General features: G+C 60.4%; 1 protein-coding gene across 1 annotated transcript; it reads right to left on the bottom strand.

The window, feature by feature from the left end:
- Nucleotides 1-527: 527 nt before the first annotated feature.
- CRIP2 (cysteine rich protein 2) lies at nt 528-16,716 on the bottom strand. The gene is made up of 8 exons (XM_071751274.1): nt 16,541-16,716; nt 7,435-7,529; nt 3,336-3,393; nt 2,680-2,820; nt 2,463-2,531; nt 1,916-2,010; nt 1,628-1,685; nt 528-1,513 (listed from the first exon to the last, which is right to left on the bottom strand). Exons 1-8 carry the CDS (start codon nt 16,581-16,583, stop codon nt 1,446-1,448), a joined length of 627 nt encoding a protein of 208 aa, XP_071607375.1. The 5' UTR covers nt 16,584-16,716; the 3' UTR covers nt 528-1,445.
- Between the last annotated feature and the right edge of the window lie 992 nt (nt 16,717-17,708).

The raw sequence follows: 17,708 nt of genomic DNA, 5'->3' as shown, positions 1-17,708 counted from the left end.
CTTGGAGGCTCCCAAGGGTTTGGGGGGGGGGGGTTTGTGCCCCCGCACCGCATTCCTGCCCCACTGCCGCGGGGCTGTGCTTTCCCACCGGCAGCTCAGGAGCTGTGTCTGCTCAGCACTCCCAGCCTGGGGGAACAGTGTCCCCTGCTGCACAAAAGCCATCTCTTTACTTGCGAAGATGGGGAGGATCCCCTCCCATCCCATCCCATCCCACCCCATCCCATCCCACCCCACCCCATCCCACCCCATCCCATCTCATCCCACCCCATCCCACCCCACCCCACCCCATCCCATCCCACCCCACTCCACCCCATCTCATCCCACCCCATCCCATCCCATCCCACCCCACCCCATCTCATCCCATCCCATCCCATCCCATCTCATCCCATCCCATCTCATCTCATCCCATCCCATCCCATCCCATCCCATCCCATCCCATCCCATCCCATCCCATCCCATCCCATCCCATCCCATCCCACCTCCTCCCACCTCTTCCCACCTCCTCCCAGAGCTGAGTGACTCAGAGCATCTCTCAAAACCTTTTATTGTCAGCAAATAACAAAATTCAGCCCCGGGAGCCTGGGGAGAGTGAAGTGCTGGTACCCCAGGGCTTGTCACCCTGTGGGTCCCCTGCATTGACCCCTCCCCAGCCTTCTGGGCAGCAAGGGGGCTGGGGTGTGCAAAGGGGGGGGTGGGTGTGAGTGAGAGTGGGGGGCACAAATCATTCTCCAAAGCGAGCACATTTATACAACAGCTCATAAATAAACAACAACAATGAGAAACCTCCAGCTCTGGCAAGCAGGTGGATGCCCACCACGGAGCCAGCCAGCCCAATGCACTCTGCCCTCGGAAGGTGGGGAGCAGCCCACTCCCCCAGGTGCCCCCTCCTGCCATCATGGGCTCTGCCACCAAGGTCAGGGGGAGGGAGGCACAAACCCAAAATGTTCCTGGGTGCACGTCCAGGGACACCCTGGGGGTGCAAGGATGGAGATGCAGAGATCTGCCCAGCCCCCAGGATCCTAGGGGTGGGTTAGGGTCAGCCATGGGGCCCAGGGAGAGCAAGAACCAGGGCACAGGCCCAGAAAGGCTGCCAGATGGGCACCCTCCTCTGGTAGGACTCCTGCCATCAGCCCCTCGGGTACCACCCACTGTCCCACACATGGTGACATCCCCACACCCACCCTGCTGCCCCCTGCTCTGGGGCAGTTGGTGGGAGGGCTACGGAGGGCAGGGCGCATTGGGGACCACCAGAGACACCTTTTTATCTTTCCCTTTAAACACTGAAGCTTATATTAGAGACTATGATATATAACCCTGGGGGGCAGGGCCATCCTGCCCCGAGGAGAGACAGCAGAGAGAGCCCAGCTCTGTGGCCAGCTCTGGCTGTGAGCAGGAGGTTAGTATGGGGACACAGAGCAGGCAGTGGGCAGGGGGGGGGACACCATCTAGGGCTGGTTCTTTGCCTCAGGGTCTTTGTCGTAGATGTAGCTTCCCACAGCTCCAGTGTTGACTCCTGAACAGGAGAAGATGCAGAGGGATGAGTACCCAGGCAGGGAGGTGGCACCTCCAGGGAGTGGTGGCATTGAGAGCAGCAGCTCAGGAATGGGTCCCCACCCCAGGCACTCACCCTTGGGCCCAAAGAGGATCCCGTAGCAGGGCTTGTGGCAGTATGGCTGTCCATCATGCTGTGTGGGGCAGAGACACAAACATGTCACCAGAGGCAGGAGCAAACCCACTCCCCGGGACACATCCCCCCGCCTGGACCCCTCTCCTATCACCCCAACGCTCCCCTGGGCTGCTCCTGCCACTCCTCCCTTGCTCTCTCAGACCAGCATGGCACAGCAGGGCTCATCCATGCCCCTCTGGCATCCCCCAGGAGTGCTGCCCAGGGCTCTGGGGGTTGGGACATCCTTACCTCAGCGTGGCCCCCCGGGGTCAGGGTCTTGCTGCAGCGCTCGCAGCGTAGGCAGGGACGGTGCCAGTCCTTCCCCAGGGATGTCACCTTCTCAGCTAAAGGCAGGGACAAGGAGGGAGGGTCACGCCAGCCCCCCCTTGCACACACACACACACACAGAAAGGGAAGCACACCCCACAGGGACATCATCTCCGCATTAAAAACCCCAAAATCCCAAGGCAGCCCTATGCACAGCAGCTCTGCCAGCCCTGCAAATGACAGAGAGGGTGGCCAAGGACAATTATTAACCCCACACTACCTGTTATCCAACAGCAGATGAAACCTTGCACCCAGGGAGAAACATTGCTCCTCCAGGATATCCCATCCCTCAGGCTCCTTGGGCACATCCCTCGGTGCCCCATGTCCCCCCCTCTGTGCCCCAAATATCCCCCTCTGAGCCAAACCCTTCTCCCAGCCCCTCCTCCCATGTGCCCCAGGGGTACTGCAGGGAGCACCAGGGGACAGTGCCACCCCAGGACAGGCACTCAGTGCCTGCACACCCCCTTACCAAAGTAGACCCTCTTGCCACAGCGTGGGCACATGTTGGGCTCCCCGGTGAAGGTGGTGACACTGGAAGCTGGAAAGAGACAGAGGGCACGGATGTGGGAAGCAGAGGGGACACACGGGTGCAGAGCTGCACCTCACACTGTCACCAGAGGTGGTGGCTCTGGATGAGTTGAATGCCACGGCAGGGGACAGGCCACCCCTCCTGCCCTGCCCCTCACCTTTGCTGGGTCCCTTGGGTGGTGCGGCGTTCACCTTCTTCTCTTCCACCTTCACTGGGTGCTCTATGGGTCCTGGAGCTGTCTGCCCCTCAATCTGTGGCTTGTCATAGATGTAGGACCCGGCACCACCAATGTTCACCCCTGCAGTGGGGCAGAGAGAGTTTCTGGGAGCCTGGGAAGTGTTGGGGTTTCCATTCTCCCCCCCCCCCAGCATCCCCCCAGCCCCATGAGCCACAGGACCACTGTGGTCACCACTGCACCTCAGCCTTAGCTTGCTTTCTCCTGGCCAAGGCTTTCCCCAGCCACAGCTGGGATAGGAGAGGGGCTCCACCTTTTGTTAGAATGGGAATTTGTTTTTCAAATATATATTTATATATATATATATATTAAAAAAAAGTCAGCTGTCAGGACAGATTCCTCCCTGCAGCAGCTCTCCTCTCCCTCTGGGGGGACAGTAGGGTTGCAAAAGCAAAATGCTGGTTCAGTGCTCAGTGCCCTGGCCCAGGGATGCTTTCAGGGCCATGGGGGGACCTGACCCCTCCTGCAGCCCTGGGCACAGGCACAGAGGTACAGGGGGGGACACAGACATGCCACAGACATGACATGCCACAGACATGCCACAGACATGACATGCCAAAGACATGCCACAGACATACCTTTGGGGCCAAAGAGTGTGGCATAGCAGGGCTTGTGGCAGAAGGGCTTCCCATCGTGCTGGGGAGAGAGGGGATTGTTAGGGTGCTGAGAGGCCATCACAGTTCCCTCAGCATCACTTCCCCTCCCCACTCATGTTAAGAGACCCCCCTGGCCATGCCTCCATCCCAGGGTGCCTGCAGGTCTGCCAGCAACAGCATAAACTGATTAAAAGTGCTCAAGGATTTCTGCCAGCACCGAGCTCTCTGCCTGTTCTGGAGCACCCAGGGGCATCCTTTATCTGAGAAGCATCCTTGGGTCCCAGCCTGGTCGTGTTCCCCAGGAGCCAGGCAGGCATCCCCCTGCCCATTAAACACCCTGGGCAGTTATTTAGCAAACAAAGCACCGTGGCTGCCACCAGATTTCTCCTCCCTTGCCTTGGCCTCAGCTCAGAGGCCCTTGTGTGGGCACTGGTCCCAGCCCAGCTGCTATCAGCCCTGCTATCAGCTTGTCACAGGAAGGCAAGAAGCAGGTGATAAGCCCTGGAGCTTCCCCCAGACAGTGAGAACCAGAGTCCCAGAGAGGAGAAGAAGAGTCTTTGTGGCTGGGGCAAGGGGTGAGTGGGGCTGCCCTGCCCAAGGACCCCCGTGGAAAAGCCATCCCAGCACCCCAAAAAGCCAAGGGCACCCTGGCTTCTGTCAGCACCGGTGTGGCCAGCAGGACCAGGGCAGGGATTGTGCCCCTGGTGAGGCCACATCCCCAGTGCTGTGTCCAGTCTTGGGATCCCCACTACGAGGACACTGAGGGGTGAAACGTGTCCAGAAAAGGGGAACAAAGCTGGTGTAGGTAACAAATCCCACAATGTCCAGAATCTGAGCTAAGTAAACAAGGAAATTAATGTAAACCAAGAGCAGAAAACCAGCCATTAACCTCCCTCTCTGAGCTGAGGAAACTCTGGCAAGCCTTGAGACATTGAGTTTGCAGTTTTACTAAACTCTAAGTGGTGTAACTGTACCTCAGAACCCCAGGTAAGTCATACCCTGAGTATGGTTTAGAGGAAATGGCCTCAAGCTGTTTAGCTTGGATATTAGGAAGAATTTCTGCACTGAAAGGAAGGATTGTCAGGCCCTGGCACAGGGTGCCCAGAGCAGTGGTGGTGTCACCATCCTTTAAAAGCCACAGAGATGTGGTGCTGAGGGACAGGTTTAGTGGTGGCCTTGGCCCTGCTGGGTTACCAGTTGGACCTGATGGACCTTAAAGGTCTTTTCCAACCCAAACACATCCCTGATTCCATGATCTCCTGCTCCATGCCCCAGCCAGCATCTCAGCCCTGTGCTCCCACCCTCTGCTGCGGGGTGAGGAGGCTTCACCCAAGCAGGAGTGAGGAGTCAGGACCCTTCCCCTGATGCCAAAAGGGGAGGCTGGGAGGGAGCAGGGAGCTGGAAAATGTCACCAGGGATAAATATCAGTGTCTTGGCAGGGTTTCCATGCTGGAGGGGAGGGTAAACATTTAGCTGCTCTCCCTGCGACACCTTTCTGACCCAACTCAACCTCCTGGCTTGAAAGGAGGGAGAAAAAACCAGGGAAGGGCCAAATCCTGCTGTGGGCAGGGTCAGTGGGGCTGGGCTGCCATTCCCCAAGGGAGCAGAATCCAACCTTATATGGGAAAGCTGCAGAACCCTGGGGATCAACCCTGCCCGAAGCACAGATCCACCCACACAGCCCCATCCTCCCCAGCAGAACCAGTCCCGTCCCCCCCCAAACAGAACCAGCCTGTCCTCCCCAGACAGAACCAGCCCCATCCTCCCCAGACAGAACCAGCCCCATCCTCCCCAGCAGAACCAGCCCCATCCTCCCCAGCAGAACCAGCCCCATCCTCCCCAGCAGAACCAGGCCCGTCCCCCCCCAAACAGAACCAGCCTGTCCTCCCCAGACAGAACCAGCCCCATCCTCCCCAGCAGAACCAGCCCCATCCTCCCCCACACAGAACCAGCCTGTCCTCCCCAGACAGAACCAGCCCCATCCTCCCCAGACAGAACCAGCCCCATCCCCCCCAGCAGAACCAGCTCCATCCTCCCAAACAGAACCAGCCCCATCCCCCCCAGCAGAACCAGCCCCATCCTCCCAAACAGAACCAGCCCCATCCTCCCCAGCAGAACCAGCCCCATCCTCCCCAGACAGAACCAGCCCCATCCTCCCCAGCAGAACCAGCCCCGTCCCCCCCCAAACAGAACCAGCCTGTCCTCCCCAGACAGAACCAGCCCCATCCTCCCCAGCAGAACCAGCCCCATCCCCCCCAGCAGAACCAGCTCCATCCTCCCAAACAGAACCAGCCCCATCCCCCCCAGCAGAACCAGCCCCATCCTCCCCAGACAGAACCAGCCCCATCCTCCCCAGACAGAACCAGCCCCATCCTCCCCAGCAGAGCCAGCCCCACACTCCCAAACAGAACCAGCCTCATCCTCCCCAGCAGAACCAGCCCCATCCTCCCCAGGCAGAACCAGCCCCATCCTCCCAAACAGAACCAGCCCCATCCTCCCCAGCAGAACCAGCCCCATCCTCCCCCAAACAGAACCAGCCCCACCCTCCCCGGCAGAGCCAGCCCCACACTCCCAAACAGAACCAGCCCCATCCTCCCCAGACAGAACCAGCCCCATCCTCCCCCAAACAGAACCAGCCCCGTCCTCCCCAGACAGAACCAGCCCCATCCTCCCAAACAGAACCAGCCCCATCCCCCCCAGCAGAACCAGCCCCATCCTCCCAAACAGAACCAGCCCCATCCTCCCCAGACAGAACCAGCCCCATCCTCCCTGGCAGAGCCAGCCCCACACTCCCAAACAGAACCAGCCCCATCCTCCCAAACAGAACCAGCCCCATCCTCCCCAGCAGAACCAGCCCCATCCTCCCCCAAACAGAACCAGCCCCACCCTCCCCGGCAGAGCCAGCCCCACACTCCCAAACAGAACCAGCCCCATCCTCCCCAGACAGAACCAGCCCCATCCTCCCCCAAACAGAACCAGCCCCGTCCTCCCCAGACAGAACCAGCCCCATCCTCCCAAACAGAACCAGCCCCATCCCCCCCAGCAGAACCAGCCCCATCCTCCCAAACAGAACCAGCCCCATCCTCCCCAGACAGAACCAGCCCCATCCTCCCAAACAGAACCAGCCCCATCCTCCCCAGACAGAACCAGCCCCATCCTCCCTGGCAGAGCCAGCCCCACACTCCCAAACAGAACCAGCCCCATCCTCCCCAGACAGAACCAGCCCCATCCTCCCCCAAACAGAACCAGCCCCATCCTCCCCAGCAGAACCAGCCCCATCCTCCCCAGCAGAACCAGCCTCACCCTCCCAAATAGAACCAGCCCCATCCTCCCCAGACAGAACCAGCCCCATCCTCCCCAGCAGAACCAGCCCCACTAAACCACCTTGGACTGGTGGCCATGAGCTCAGCTGTTCCTGCTGCCTGCTCCCCAGCTGTGCCACACGTTAAACCCGTGCTAAAGAGCTGGTGACACTCTGGCATGACAAGCACTGTGCAAAACCCAAGGCACGAGGTGTCACCCCGGGGCATTGCACAAGCAAAACACAGTTGCTCCCAGCCCTCAGCACCTGCCAGTGCCACACAGCACCCTGGTGCTCCCAGGCACTGGGCATCCACAGTGGCATCCCAGATCCCAGTCCAGCACGAGCCCTGGGGCACCCAAAGCACCAGTGCCCAGGTAGCATCACCATGGCAACCTGTGCATCCCCAATTTTTGATGTTTTAACTCCCCTCTGGTACAGGCTCTCAGTGCCTGCACACCAAAGGAGGCTGCCTGGTGCCCAGAGCTGCTTCAAGCACTTGCCAGGAGATGCTGAGCCCTGGCAGAGGCCACCTGGGAGCCCACTCTGGGGTGGCACCGACCCAACTCAGAGAGCTCTGAGCACCCCGTGTCACAGCAGCATCATTGGACACCACAGGGGGTGTTCCCAGGCTGGGGAGCCAGAGGGACAAGCCCATCCCATGGCACTGTGTACCTGCCCCAGCCCAATTCCTGGGACACCCCATCTCTGGGGTGCTGGGGAGCCCACCCTTGCATGGCAGCACCTCTCCCCCTCCCCACCCAGCCCCGCAGCTCTTACCTCAGCGTGCCCACCCGGGGTCAGGGTCTTGTTGCAGCGTTCACACTTCAGGCAGAACTTGTGCCAATCCTTGCCCAGGGAAGACACCTTCTCAGCTGCCAGGGACACAAGGGAGGGCTGAGCAACCACCCAGCACCTGCTAAAACCCCTGAGTTAGGAGGCTCCAGGCATGGCAGGGGGTTGCAAATCAGCCCACGCTGCAGAGGATGCTCTGCCACAGCCCACAAAGTCCCAGGGTCATTCAACCCCCACCCCCCAGCCTCTAACCCCCCTTCCCAGTCTCTAACCCCCCCCCAGCACTGGCCCTGCCATGGCAAAGAGTTCCTTTCCCAGCACTGTGCCAGCCCAGCAATGGTCAGGTTTTCCTCCCTGCTCCCTGTGTCTATTTTTACCAGCCCCATTACCTGCCATGACCCTGCTCCCATTCAAATATTTGGAGTTGCCATGCCCACCCCAGCTGGGTCATTCCTCCCCATCCACACCCAGGCAGCCCCAGCTCCAGCTGCCCCTCAATTCTGCTCCCAGGACACCTCCTGCCTCCAGCTGGGAGGATGGGAGGGCAGGCAGCTTCTGCAGCCCCCTAAAATGGGGATGTTTCCCCATGGAAAAGAGTGATCCCTCCTCACTGCCAGCTCAGGAGCAGGAGGGAGATGCAGATGGTTACCCCGGAGAGCCACAAACCCCTGGAGTGACTTTGCTGCTGGCACCAAAAACCATTTCCAAGTCTTAATAAGCAAATACAAGGAAGGAAAATGCTTTGAGAGCAGTTATACCATTGCACCCCCTCCAGCTGGCCCCAAGCTGTGCGTCTCCACGCCAGGAGGTGCCATGGGCTGCCAGTCCTCAATCTGCATCCCCTGTCCCCACTCCAAGCTCCTGGGGTCTGGGTGCTGCCCCTTGCCCCCCACTGCTTCCCATTCTCCTTCCCTCTCCCCCACACATGTGCAGAGACAGCTGGAAAACACCGTGATCCCATTAAAGCCACCGTAAAACTAAATCAGAAGAGCCAAATAAAACATTTAACAAGCAAATAAAAGCATAACCAGACCCCGGCCCTGCTCTACAAGAAGACCTCCCCCATGATGGCAAGTTTCCCAGCTCTTTTTTTTTTTTTTTTTTTTTTCCCCTGGGGACCTCAGCAAAATGTCACCTGTTTGCATCAGGTCAAGATGAAGGTCAAGAGCTCCCCAAAGGCAGGTCCTGGCTTTCAGAGCCACCCTCCTCCCAAGGCAAACAGCTGCATCCGGGCCACGCCACGGGGCCCAGATAAGCTGAAACAACTGCTGTCACCACCCAAAAAACTCAGCCCTGGCCCAGAGCTGGGGGGCTGATGGCAGAGGAGGGCAGCACCAAGGGGCAGAGCCAGACCCATCACTTTGGGGTGGAGGGCAGGGTCCCCAAGCAGCCAGGAGGTGGTTGAGCTTGGTGGATGGACCAGCATCATCCAAACCCAGCTCCTGGTGATGCTGTGCACGAGTGGACCCCCAGATGGGGGGGAAGGGCAGGGTGAACCCCCTGCCACAGCCTGGGGGTTGTGTCTGCCTGCTCGCAGCTGCCAGGGGAAATTCAGGAGAAATGCCAGAGAAACGAAGACTCAGGAGAGCTCCTGATCCCCCAGCCCCTGGCTCCCCCCAGGTGCTCCCCAAAAGAGAAGAGGACACAGAGGTTTAAGCCCCCCAGTGCCTCGGGGCTGCTGCGGGAGCCCCCCCAGCCCTTCCCCCCCAGGACCCGGTGCCCTCCCCGGGAGAGGCAGGGAGGGAAACGGAGCGTGATGAGCTGAAAGCCGAGCCAGGGGCTTGGGGCCAAGGAGCCGCTCAGCTTTGTCACAGCGGATGCAGAGCCAGCCCAGGCTGAGCTCAGGATCCATCTCATTCCCTCCTTCCCTTCCCTCCCCCCCTGCTCCTCCCACCTTCGGGGCTCAGCGCGGTCACGGCCCTGGGTACAATGCGAGGAGGAAACTCCCGGCGGATGTTTTCTGGAGGCCATTGCAATTACAGCTGGACACAGCCCACACCAGCTCCTTCCTGCCCCTGCTGCATGAAATACACCCCCATTGTGTCCGTGTGTGTGTCCCCTCCATCCGTAATATTTCAGGCAGCTGTGCATCGCTGCTGCTCCCTGACAAACCCATCACACACACACACACAGCATCCCCTAAACCATCCCTGGGCCACACGGAACAAAAGGGACCTTGCTGGCACCCACAGCCCCTCGGCAGGGGATGGGAAAGGAGGAAGGAGGCAGCCTGGGTGCACTGTCCTGCTGCCAGGGCATGGGGACAGCCCGGACACTGCAGGGTGGGAATTCCCGTGGGTGGGAATGCCATGCGTGGACTGGTCAGGCATCCTCTGGCTGCAAACAGGGGCTCCCAGTTGGGCCTGGCACAGCCAGGATGCCTTTCCAGGCAGGATTGTTGGTGTGGAGCTGCAGGAGCAGTTTGGAGTCACCCCAGCCCATTTCCAGGCCAGCAGCATCCTGCTCGTGGCTGGGCTGCCTCACCAATAAATCACTGTGGAGGAAAAGCACCAGCACCCAGATTTCCTGCCACCCACCCCATCTGCTCCAGAGGAAAAGCCTCTGGCCAGGTCCTCCCTACCACAGCAAAGACCCCCAGGGCAGATGCTGGGGGACCTCCACTCCACACCCCCTGACTCCAGGGGGTCAACCCCCCCCACACCATCAGCACCACAGTGCTGGGCAAAGCAGTGCCCAGGCTCCCTCCAGCTCTGCACAGGGAGCACAGGATTGGCAAAGGGCTCCAGTGCAGGCTTTGCTGGGGCAGCTGTCACACCAAATGTCACCACAAGCCACAGTGGGAAGGGGACATGCCAATGCCCAACGTTCTCTCAGCATCCCACCAAGCACACACACGTCCTGCCCCACTCTGCTGGATCCCAAACCTTCACACACAGCCTTGTGACAACGTGGTCCCCTCAACCTGCCTGATTTAAACCCCCAGGAAGGGCAGGGCTCAGGGTACTTGGCTGCAGGATGTTGGGCTCTGCCAAATGGGCATGGCTTGAGCTTTGCCTGCCCTGGGTTATCACCTGGCCAGGGCTGAGCACCCATGGATAATAAACATCTCCCCTAGGGATAAAACCCCTGAGGAGGAGAGCTGGGGGCACGGCTGGGTCCATCCGTGACCAGCTTCAGGATGGAGCTGTGGGCTGGCAGGGAGCACAGCTCACAAGGGGCAGGGAAAAATCAGGAGCAGGAAAGCACCAAGGAGGCTGCTGAGGCAGCAGCAGCCGCACCCTGGAGACAAAGCAGCTCATGCCTTAATTACCTGCTGTGCCCAGGCAAGGCAGCTGGCGTGGGCCAGAGGTGGGAGCATCTTTCCAGGGTGGGAAGGAAGCATTCCTCCTCCCAGCCTCAGAGCCAGGGGCCCTCACACAGGTAATTTCCCCAGCCTGACGTCAGCTCTGCTTCCAGCCGGGGGCTTATTCTGCATAAGCAACCCGAGGTGCAGAGCCACATCTCTGCAAAGGGCTGGGCTGTGCCCCATCCATCCCACCACAGCCCCGGGAGGACAAAGGGAAGGGCTGAGAAAACCCAGTCTGGAGATAAAGATGCCAAATCCCCCCAGGGACCCAGAAACAGACATCCCTGGAGGAGAAGGATGCTGGCAGCCCCACTGAAGATGTGCTTCAAAGCAGCCACAGGCACAAAGGAATGAATAAGAGAGAGGAGCACGGGGAAAGGAGCCTGCTAAAGGGCTGGAAACAAAACCCTCCCCACCCCCTCGCAGCAGGGCCAGGAGATGGAAAAGGCAGAGGGACAGCTTGAGGGTATCCTGCTCTGCCCTGATGGGCTGTGCCACCAGCTCACCGGTCCCCTGGAAAGGGGCTGAGCTGCCTTTCCCCATCCCGTCCCCTCCTGCCATCCCCAGGCACACCAGGAGCTCCTCTCCCCCCCCTCTGGTTACCCTGCAGTGGGATTTTGGGGCCAAGCTGTGTATATTTAGCTCCCCCGCAGTGAGGAGAGGCAATCCCTCCAGCCCTGAGCTGCTGCCTTCTTGGGCTTCCTCCAAGTCTGCAACAAAGCCAGCTCAGTGCAGCCTCACCAGGGAGGAACAAGGAATACCCCAGGCTGGAGGTCCCACTTTCCAGAACCTTGCTTCCAGCCCACCAAGAGGAGTTCAGACTTTTTTCCCCAGGAAAGCTGAACCACTGGGGTTGGAGTGAGGGTTGTTTGATTTCCAGCCACGGTCCCCAACTCGTGGCACAGCTCCGGGCTGCTCCCTTCCTCTCTGCCAACAAAACCTCACCCACTGCAGACGTTTTCCTGGCCACGAGCCCTCAACCTCTCTGGCTGGCTCAGGGGGCTGGGGCAATCTCCACCAAGCCAGTTTTCCAAGGGGCTCCTCATCACGGGGCATCCGCAGGGGATGGGGATGGACCCCTCTGGCTCTGAGGCTGGGCAGCTCCACCATGGCTGTGCTGGGCAGAGGATCAGCAGTGTTTTGTGCCAGGGCTGAGCCCAAGAAATCAGCTGCTTTCCCTTCCTGCTGTGGCAGGGAGGCTGCTGGCAGGACCCCTGAGCAGTGGCAGGGATCCTGGCAGCCTGCAGCCCCCCTCTCACCCCAGCACACTGAGCAGGGCACAGAGCTGAGCTGGGGCAGCCCCTGCCTCCCCCACCCTGCCAGCTGCCTGCAGCCACAGGGTACACCCAGCTCCAAGCAGAATTTGGCCCAGGGCTGTGGGCAACACGGTGGGAACAGAGAAAACAGCAGGAGAGGATGCACGGGATCTCCCTGGGAACAGCAGAACCAGTGCTCCCCATCAGCAAGTGCACAGCAGGCTGGTGGGGGGGCTTTCCCCACCTCATCCTAGTTGCTGCCCCCCACCATTGACCCCCTGGTTGCTCCAGGGCCTCGCAGCCCCTTGGCAGAGGTGATGGGCACCACCACCCCACTGCAGGCAAAAGAGGCACCACAGCACAGGCTCCTGGCTCTGTATTGGATTGCAACACGGCAGTGGCAGATTTCCCATTACTTCTTGCTTGGGTGTTCCTGCTCCACCTTTTTCCTTTCCAGTCCAATCACCTCCCCTCTCCCCATCCCTGTGCTCCTGCCAGGGATAGGGAGGGAGGACAGGAACACAAGGAACTCTGCCCAAGTCCTGCCTAGGACCTGAGGTGTGGCTCCAGAGTCCCACAAACCAGACACCAAATGGAGTCACCCTGGACCAGCTGGGCTTGTGGGGAGCTGCCTGACAGCCCCAAATCTCCAGTGGCACAGGGAGAGCTGGGGGCACCCACCACAAGCCCCTAGCACAACCCCTGTGGGCACATCCATGGAGATCCCTGAACCCCAGCTCCCTGCCAGGCAGGCAGCTGCCAGGGAACACACACACAGGAGATGCTGGCACCCTGCAGGAGCCCCAGCAGCTCCACCAAAGCTTCATAGTTTGTGAGAGAGAGAGGTGCCCGAGACCTCAAACCACCCCGTCCCACCCTCCCACAGATTATTTTCTATATAGCTCATGCTATTTTCCTGAGGGAAAAGCGAATGCTAATCAGCCCTTCCTTCAGCTTCCCACAGAGGAATCTCCTCCCCAGCAGGGCCCTGCCTGGGGAGCAGGGAACTGGTGCATCCTTAGTTACTGTTCTGCAAGGTCCACAGGAGGCTCTGAGAGCAGCCACCCCAAGACAAGGGGTGCAGGCAGTCACCCAAGGAGCTCAGCCAAACAGTGCTGCTGCCAAGCTGGGGGCCATCCTGAGACTGAGGTGCAGACAGCTCCTCTGGCTCTGCTTGGAGAGCCTCTTCTTTTGTTAGGAAGGGCTGGAAGTGAAGCCTTCCTGCCCCTCCTGCCCAGATGCTGGCAGTGCAGTGCCCAGAGCCAAGGGCAGCAGTTACTTATTAATTGCAGAGAGGCTTCTGGAGCTTGGATTTCTGCAGGGAGAGCACCCCACACCCTGCAGCACCCCACACCTTGCTGCACCCCTCAGGACATCAGTGTGACAGCGGGGTGAGGGGGTGGCTCCCACATCCCTTTAGGATGCCCCTTCCCAAACAATCAGGGCAGCAGCCTCCTGCCAGCCCTTGGACACCCCAGCATGGGGTGCAAAGAGCTCCCTGAAAACCACCCAGCAGCAGGCCCACTGCACGTGTGCTTGCCACATCCCTGGGGCTTTTGCCTGCCTTGTGGTTGGGATAGGAAAACAGGAAACCCCCCGCTGCTGTGATCCCACACAGTTCCCTGGGAACAGAGGGCAGGAGGAGGAAAGGCTCGGCCAGGGCTTCCCGTGACCCTGCAAAACTAATTTAAGGCTCCCAATGCAAAAGGGAGCTGGGGAAACGTGCGGCTCCTTGGCTTCAGGTGGCTCTGGTCCCTCTGGAGCTTCTTGCCAGAGGAGATAACTCAACCTTAACCTGCGGCCACCTGCCAGCACAGGGTGGGAAAGGGCCCTGGGAGCTGCCAGAAACGCTGCTGCTGCTGCTCCTCCTGTTAAACATTCACTTCATCCCTCCAGCCTCCCCAGAGTGGGAAAGTTAGCAGCAGCCACTCCTGGAAACAATGTCACAGACCTTAGCCTGCTTTAAAAAAAAAAAAAAAAAAAAAAAAAAAAAAAAAAAAAAAGCCAGAAAACTATTTTTGTACTTCCCTATGCTTTTTAAAGGAAAAAAAGCTCATTCTGTAGCTCAGGAAACGCCCACATCCTCCCGACTGCGCAGGGAGGAGCCCGCTGGATTTTTCCAGGGAGCATGGAGCAACAGGCAGGCTGGAAATGAGTTTTCCATCGGTGCCCGGGACTGCTCAGCCGCGCAGGGCCGGGAAGGGGACGCGGTGGCATTTCTCACACATGACCCAGGGCTGCAATCCCAGGCATTCGAGAAGTTGTAGTTGGCAGCGTTCATTCAGCACAGGCGAGGAGTGCTTCCCGAACAAGCCGGGGCTTTATGAATCACCTCCCTGTTCAGCTTTGGGACAGCCGAGGAATTCAGGAGCGTTCCCAAAGCCCAGGAGCAGGGCTCCCACTGCTTTCCCACCGAACCACGCGATCCCAACAGGAGCCACATCCCAGAAAGACGGCTCGGAGGTGGCAGCCAGTTTTTACGGATTAAATAAACGCACCGGGATTTATCCTGCCAGAGCCTGGGCGGTTCCTCAAGGAAAAGCTCAAGGCGTCAGCAAGGACGTGCTCCAGCCTATCTCAGCTCCAAGCACAGATAAGTTTTTTGGCTCGTTCCTGTCCCTTCCCACCTCCCAGGCTCCCTTAGGACAGCGGGGGCCAAGCAGGCTGTCCCTGCAGGGAGGTGTGTGATGGGGACTGCCACTTCCCCACTGCTGGGCACCACAGGGCAAGGTGCCCCCAGGATCAGGGACTCCGAGGAGCAGCAGAGACTCAGACACAGACAACTACACCTACAGAAACCCCCACCCCGGGGAGAAAGAGCTGAGGGCACAGGGGACAGCCCTGCCCACCCCCCAGGACACATCCCCAAGAAACTCCCAAGTCCCCCAAGCACAGGAGGAGAGAGGAAGAGTGCAGGCAGTGCTGGGGACTGGAATTCCACCTCCTGGCACAGCCTGGACTCCTCTGGCAGCAAAATGGGGGGGCTCTGAGCCCAGCCCCAGCCCTCCCCCCAGAGAGCAACTCTGACCCCAGGCCAGTGCGCAGGTGCCTGGACAGACATGCTATTTTCTGCTTAAAAAGGGAAAGATTCACTCAGGGAAAGACATCCAAGGGGTTGAGCCCTTCCCACCTCCACAGAAATAGGTTTATTTAAAGGAGGAAGACAGCAGATTCCTATTTCTCTGTGTTTACTTGGAGATGGCTGGAAAGGAATGAAAGCACCAATGCCTCAAGCACTCAGGCACCATCAGGACCCTTTGGTATTTCTCCACCAAACAAACATGCTGAGGCAGCAGGGACTGAACCCTGGAGTTCCAGAGAGAGATGGGCAGGCAGGCAGGGGTGCAGGCAGGCAGGGCTGGGCTAGACAAGATTGAGCTGGAGTGCTGGACCCAACCCCAGAGCCACCCTGAGCCTGCAGGGCAGCCCTGGGGATGCCCACCCTAAGGATGCCCACCCTAAGGATGCCCACCCCGGTGCCAGGGGGGACAGGGAGCTCCTGGCTTGACACCACCACACATCGGGGCAGTGGGCTGGGACAGGCTCCTCGTTGAGCAGAGCTGAGGCACCAGGGCAGGGGATCCTCTGGCTGCCCCCAGCAGTTTCTGCAACCCGGGAGGCAGCCCCAGCCCCGGTGTGTCCGACGGGAGACACCTCAGCCCCGGTTCCCAAGAGATGCTGAGCAGCCACAACCCCACGCAGGTCCCTCAGAGACCTGCAGGGACTCGCTGCTCCCTAAATCCAGCCCAGGCATGCCGAGATGGACCTGGAAAGGCCAGATGCTGCCTTTGAAAAAGTCCTATTGAAAATCCCAAGCCATTCATTAGCTGGCTCACACGAGAGCAGCTCGCCGAGGGCTGGGTGAGAGGCGAGATGGGGAAGGGTGAGTGGCACACCTGGAGTGGGGTCTGCAGGAGTGGGAACACATGGGCTGGGAAAAGGGCTTTGTTTGCACCTGCCACCACCTGCTTCACTGCACCCAGCTCAGGGAAGCCCCCCCTGCCCAGCACCCCCTCTGGGTCAGATGGGCTGGGTTATCCTACAGCCTCAAAAAGGGGGTACACGGGGACATGACCACTCTTTCCCCCCCTTCCCGGCATCAAACAAGCTGCAGGCACATCCCCCAACCAGGGCTCCCACACCCTGCTTCACCTCATCAGCCCAGGGAGCAGAGCGGGGTGCTGGGGACCCCCATGACCCCAGGGACAGCCGGCAGCATCCCCCAGCACAACCCGGGCAGGGGGGGTCGGGGAGGGCAGCAGAGCAGAGGAGCCGCGGCCGCTGCCAAGGGGAACCCGAGGGAGAAGCAGCCGGGGCCGGGCCGGGCTCTGGGTGCTCCCGGCCGGGGAAGGGGAGCGGGGATGCGCCGGGCTCGGAGATATCGGCCCCGGGAGGGGGGATAGGACACGGGGGTGCACCGGGGCTTGGGAAAGGGAGTGTGGGCCGGCTCCGGGATGGGGGGTCCGGCTAGCGGAGGGTCCCAGCTCGGGGAGGGGGATGCGGGGCCGGGCCCCGGGGATGTGCTCACCGAAGTACACGGTCTTGTCGCACTTGGGGCACTTGGATGCCATGGCGGGAGAGCGGAGCTGAGTCGTGCCGTGCCGAGCCGAGCCGCGCCGTGCCGTGCTCCCCGCTCCGCCCGGCCCCCGCCCACTGGCCCCACCGCCGCTCGGGGGGGGCCGGGGCGGGGCTGCCCGCGGAGCGTCTGCCCGGTTCGGTAAGGCTCGGCGGGGTTCGGTCCGCACAGTACGGCTCGGTACGGCACGGGATGACACGGCACGGCGTGGTCCGGAGCGCGGCAGGTGCACGCTGCCGGCCGGTGGAGCAAACCCACCCGCGTCCCTGTTTCCTATCTCCGAAAGGATGCAAGCGCTCAGGATTCTCTTTTCCTGGGGTGGTGGGGGGGGGGGGGAAAGGTTGCGATTAAACAACGTGGTTTGTGAGTTTATACCAGCTGCGTGCCCGGTCCCCGAGCAGCGATGCCATGTGGCCTGTCCCTAGGTGACTCCTGCATCCCTGCGGGTTGGGAACACGTCCCACTGAACGGGCACATCCCATTGCCACCACCCCCAGCCCCAGAGCCCAGGCGAGGTACAAAGCAAGCACAGGAGCTGTGTTGCCACCTCTTTCAGCTAAGGGACACTTCACCTCCTCTTTTAAGGACAGGGGAACACCTGGGGCAGTGCTTTCAGGCTCCGGGCACACACACACACAGCTCAGTACATTTAGGCTGGTGGAAGAGAGGGACTGTGTGGCTGCAGAGGGGTGCACAGCTGGTTGCTGTGGTCCTTCGGGGTGACAAGGTGGTGTCAGAGACCCCCAGCTACACCTTGACAACAGCTGCCCTCAGAGAGCCTGGCCCCAGAGCTGGGGCACTCGCTCCCAGTCCCATCCCTGCAGGAGCTGGTTCGGTGGGATGGTGCTTAGGTGCAGGGGCTGGCAGGGAGAGCAGGGAGGGCCAGCAGCAGCTCCCCGCCCCGGGAAGCCCGGTGCCTGTGCTGGGTATTCTTAGACACATTTTTTCCGGATGGGGTAACTGAGAAACCCAGATTAAGTAGCCAGGACAAGGGGCCTGATATGGGAGACCTTGGCCGGGGGGACAAGGGCGAGAGGCCCTGGGGGAGCAGAGAGAGCAGGGGGGTAAGGACACATCTCCTGGTGGCCTTGCTAGCCCGGCACGGCACGGCACACATGTC

Source organism: Heliangelus exortis, chromosome 8 (assembly GCF_036169615.1).
Source record: "Heliangelus exortis chromosome 8, bHelExo1.hap1, whole genome shotgun sequence".
NCBI classification, from domain to species: domain Eukaryota; kingdom Metazoa; phylum Chordata; class Aves; order Apodiformes; family Trochilidae; genus Heliangelus; species Heliangelus exortis.
The sequence above is the reverse complement of the archived record's forward strand: the minus strand, read 5'-3'. Positions and strand labels throughout refer to the sequence as shown.

What these genes read in the sequence shown, in the direction of transcription:
- CRIP2 (XM_071751274.1), bottom strand. Translation starts at nt 16,583, where the DNA reads ATGGCATCCAAGTGCCCCAAGTGCGACAAGACCGTGTACTTCG. An exon ending in CACACTCTTTGGCCCCAAAG is followed by an intron (nt 2,821 to 3,335) that starts GTATGTCTGTGG and finishes GCCCCACTGCAG; the next exon opens with GGGTGAACATTGGTGGTGCC. An exon ending in GATCCTCTTTGGGCCCAAGG is followed by an intron (nt 1,514 to 1,627) that starts GTGAGTGCCTGG and finishes TCTCCTGTTCAG; the next exon opens with GAGTCAACACTGGAGCTGTG.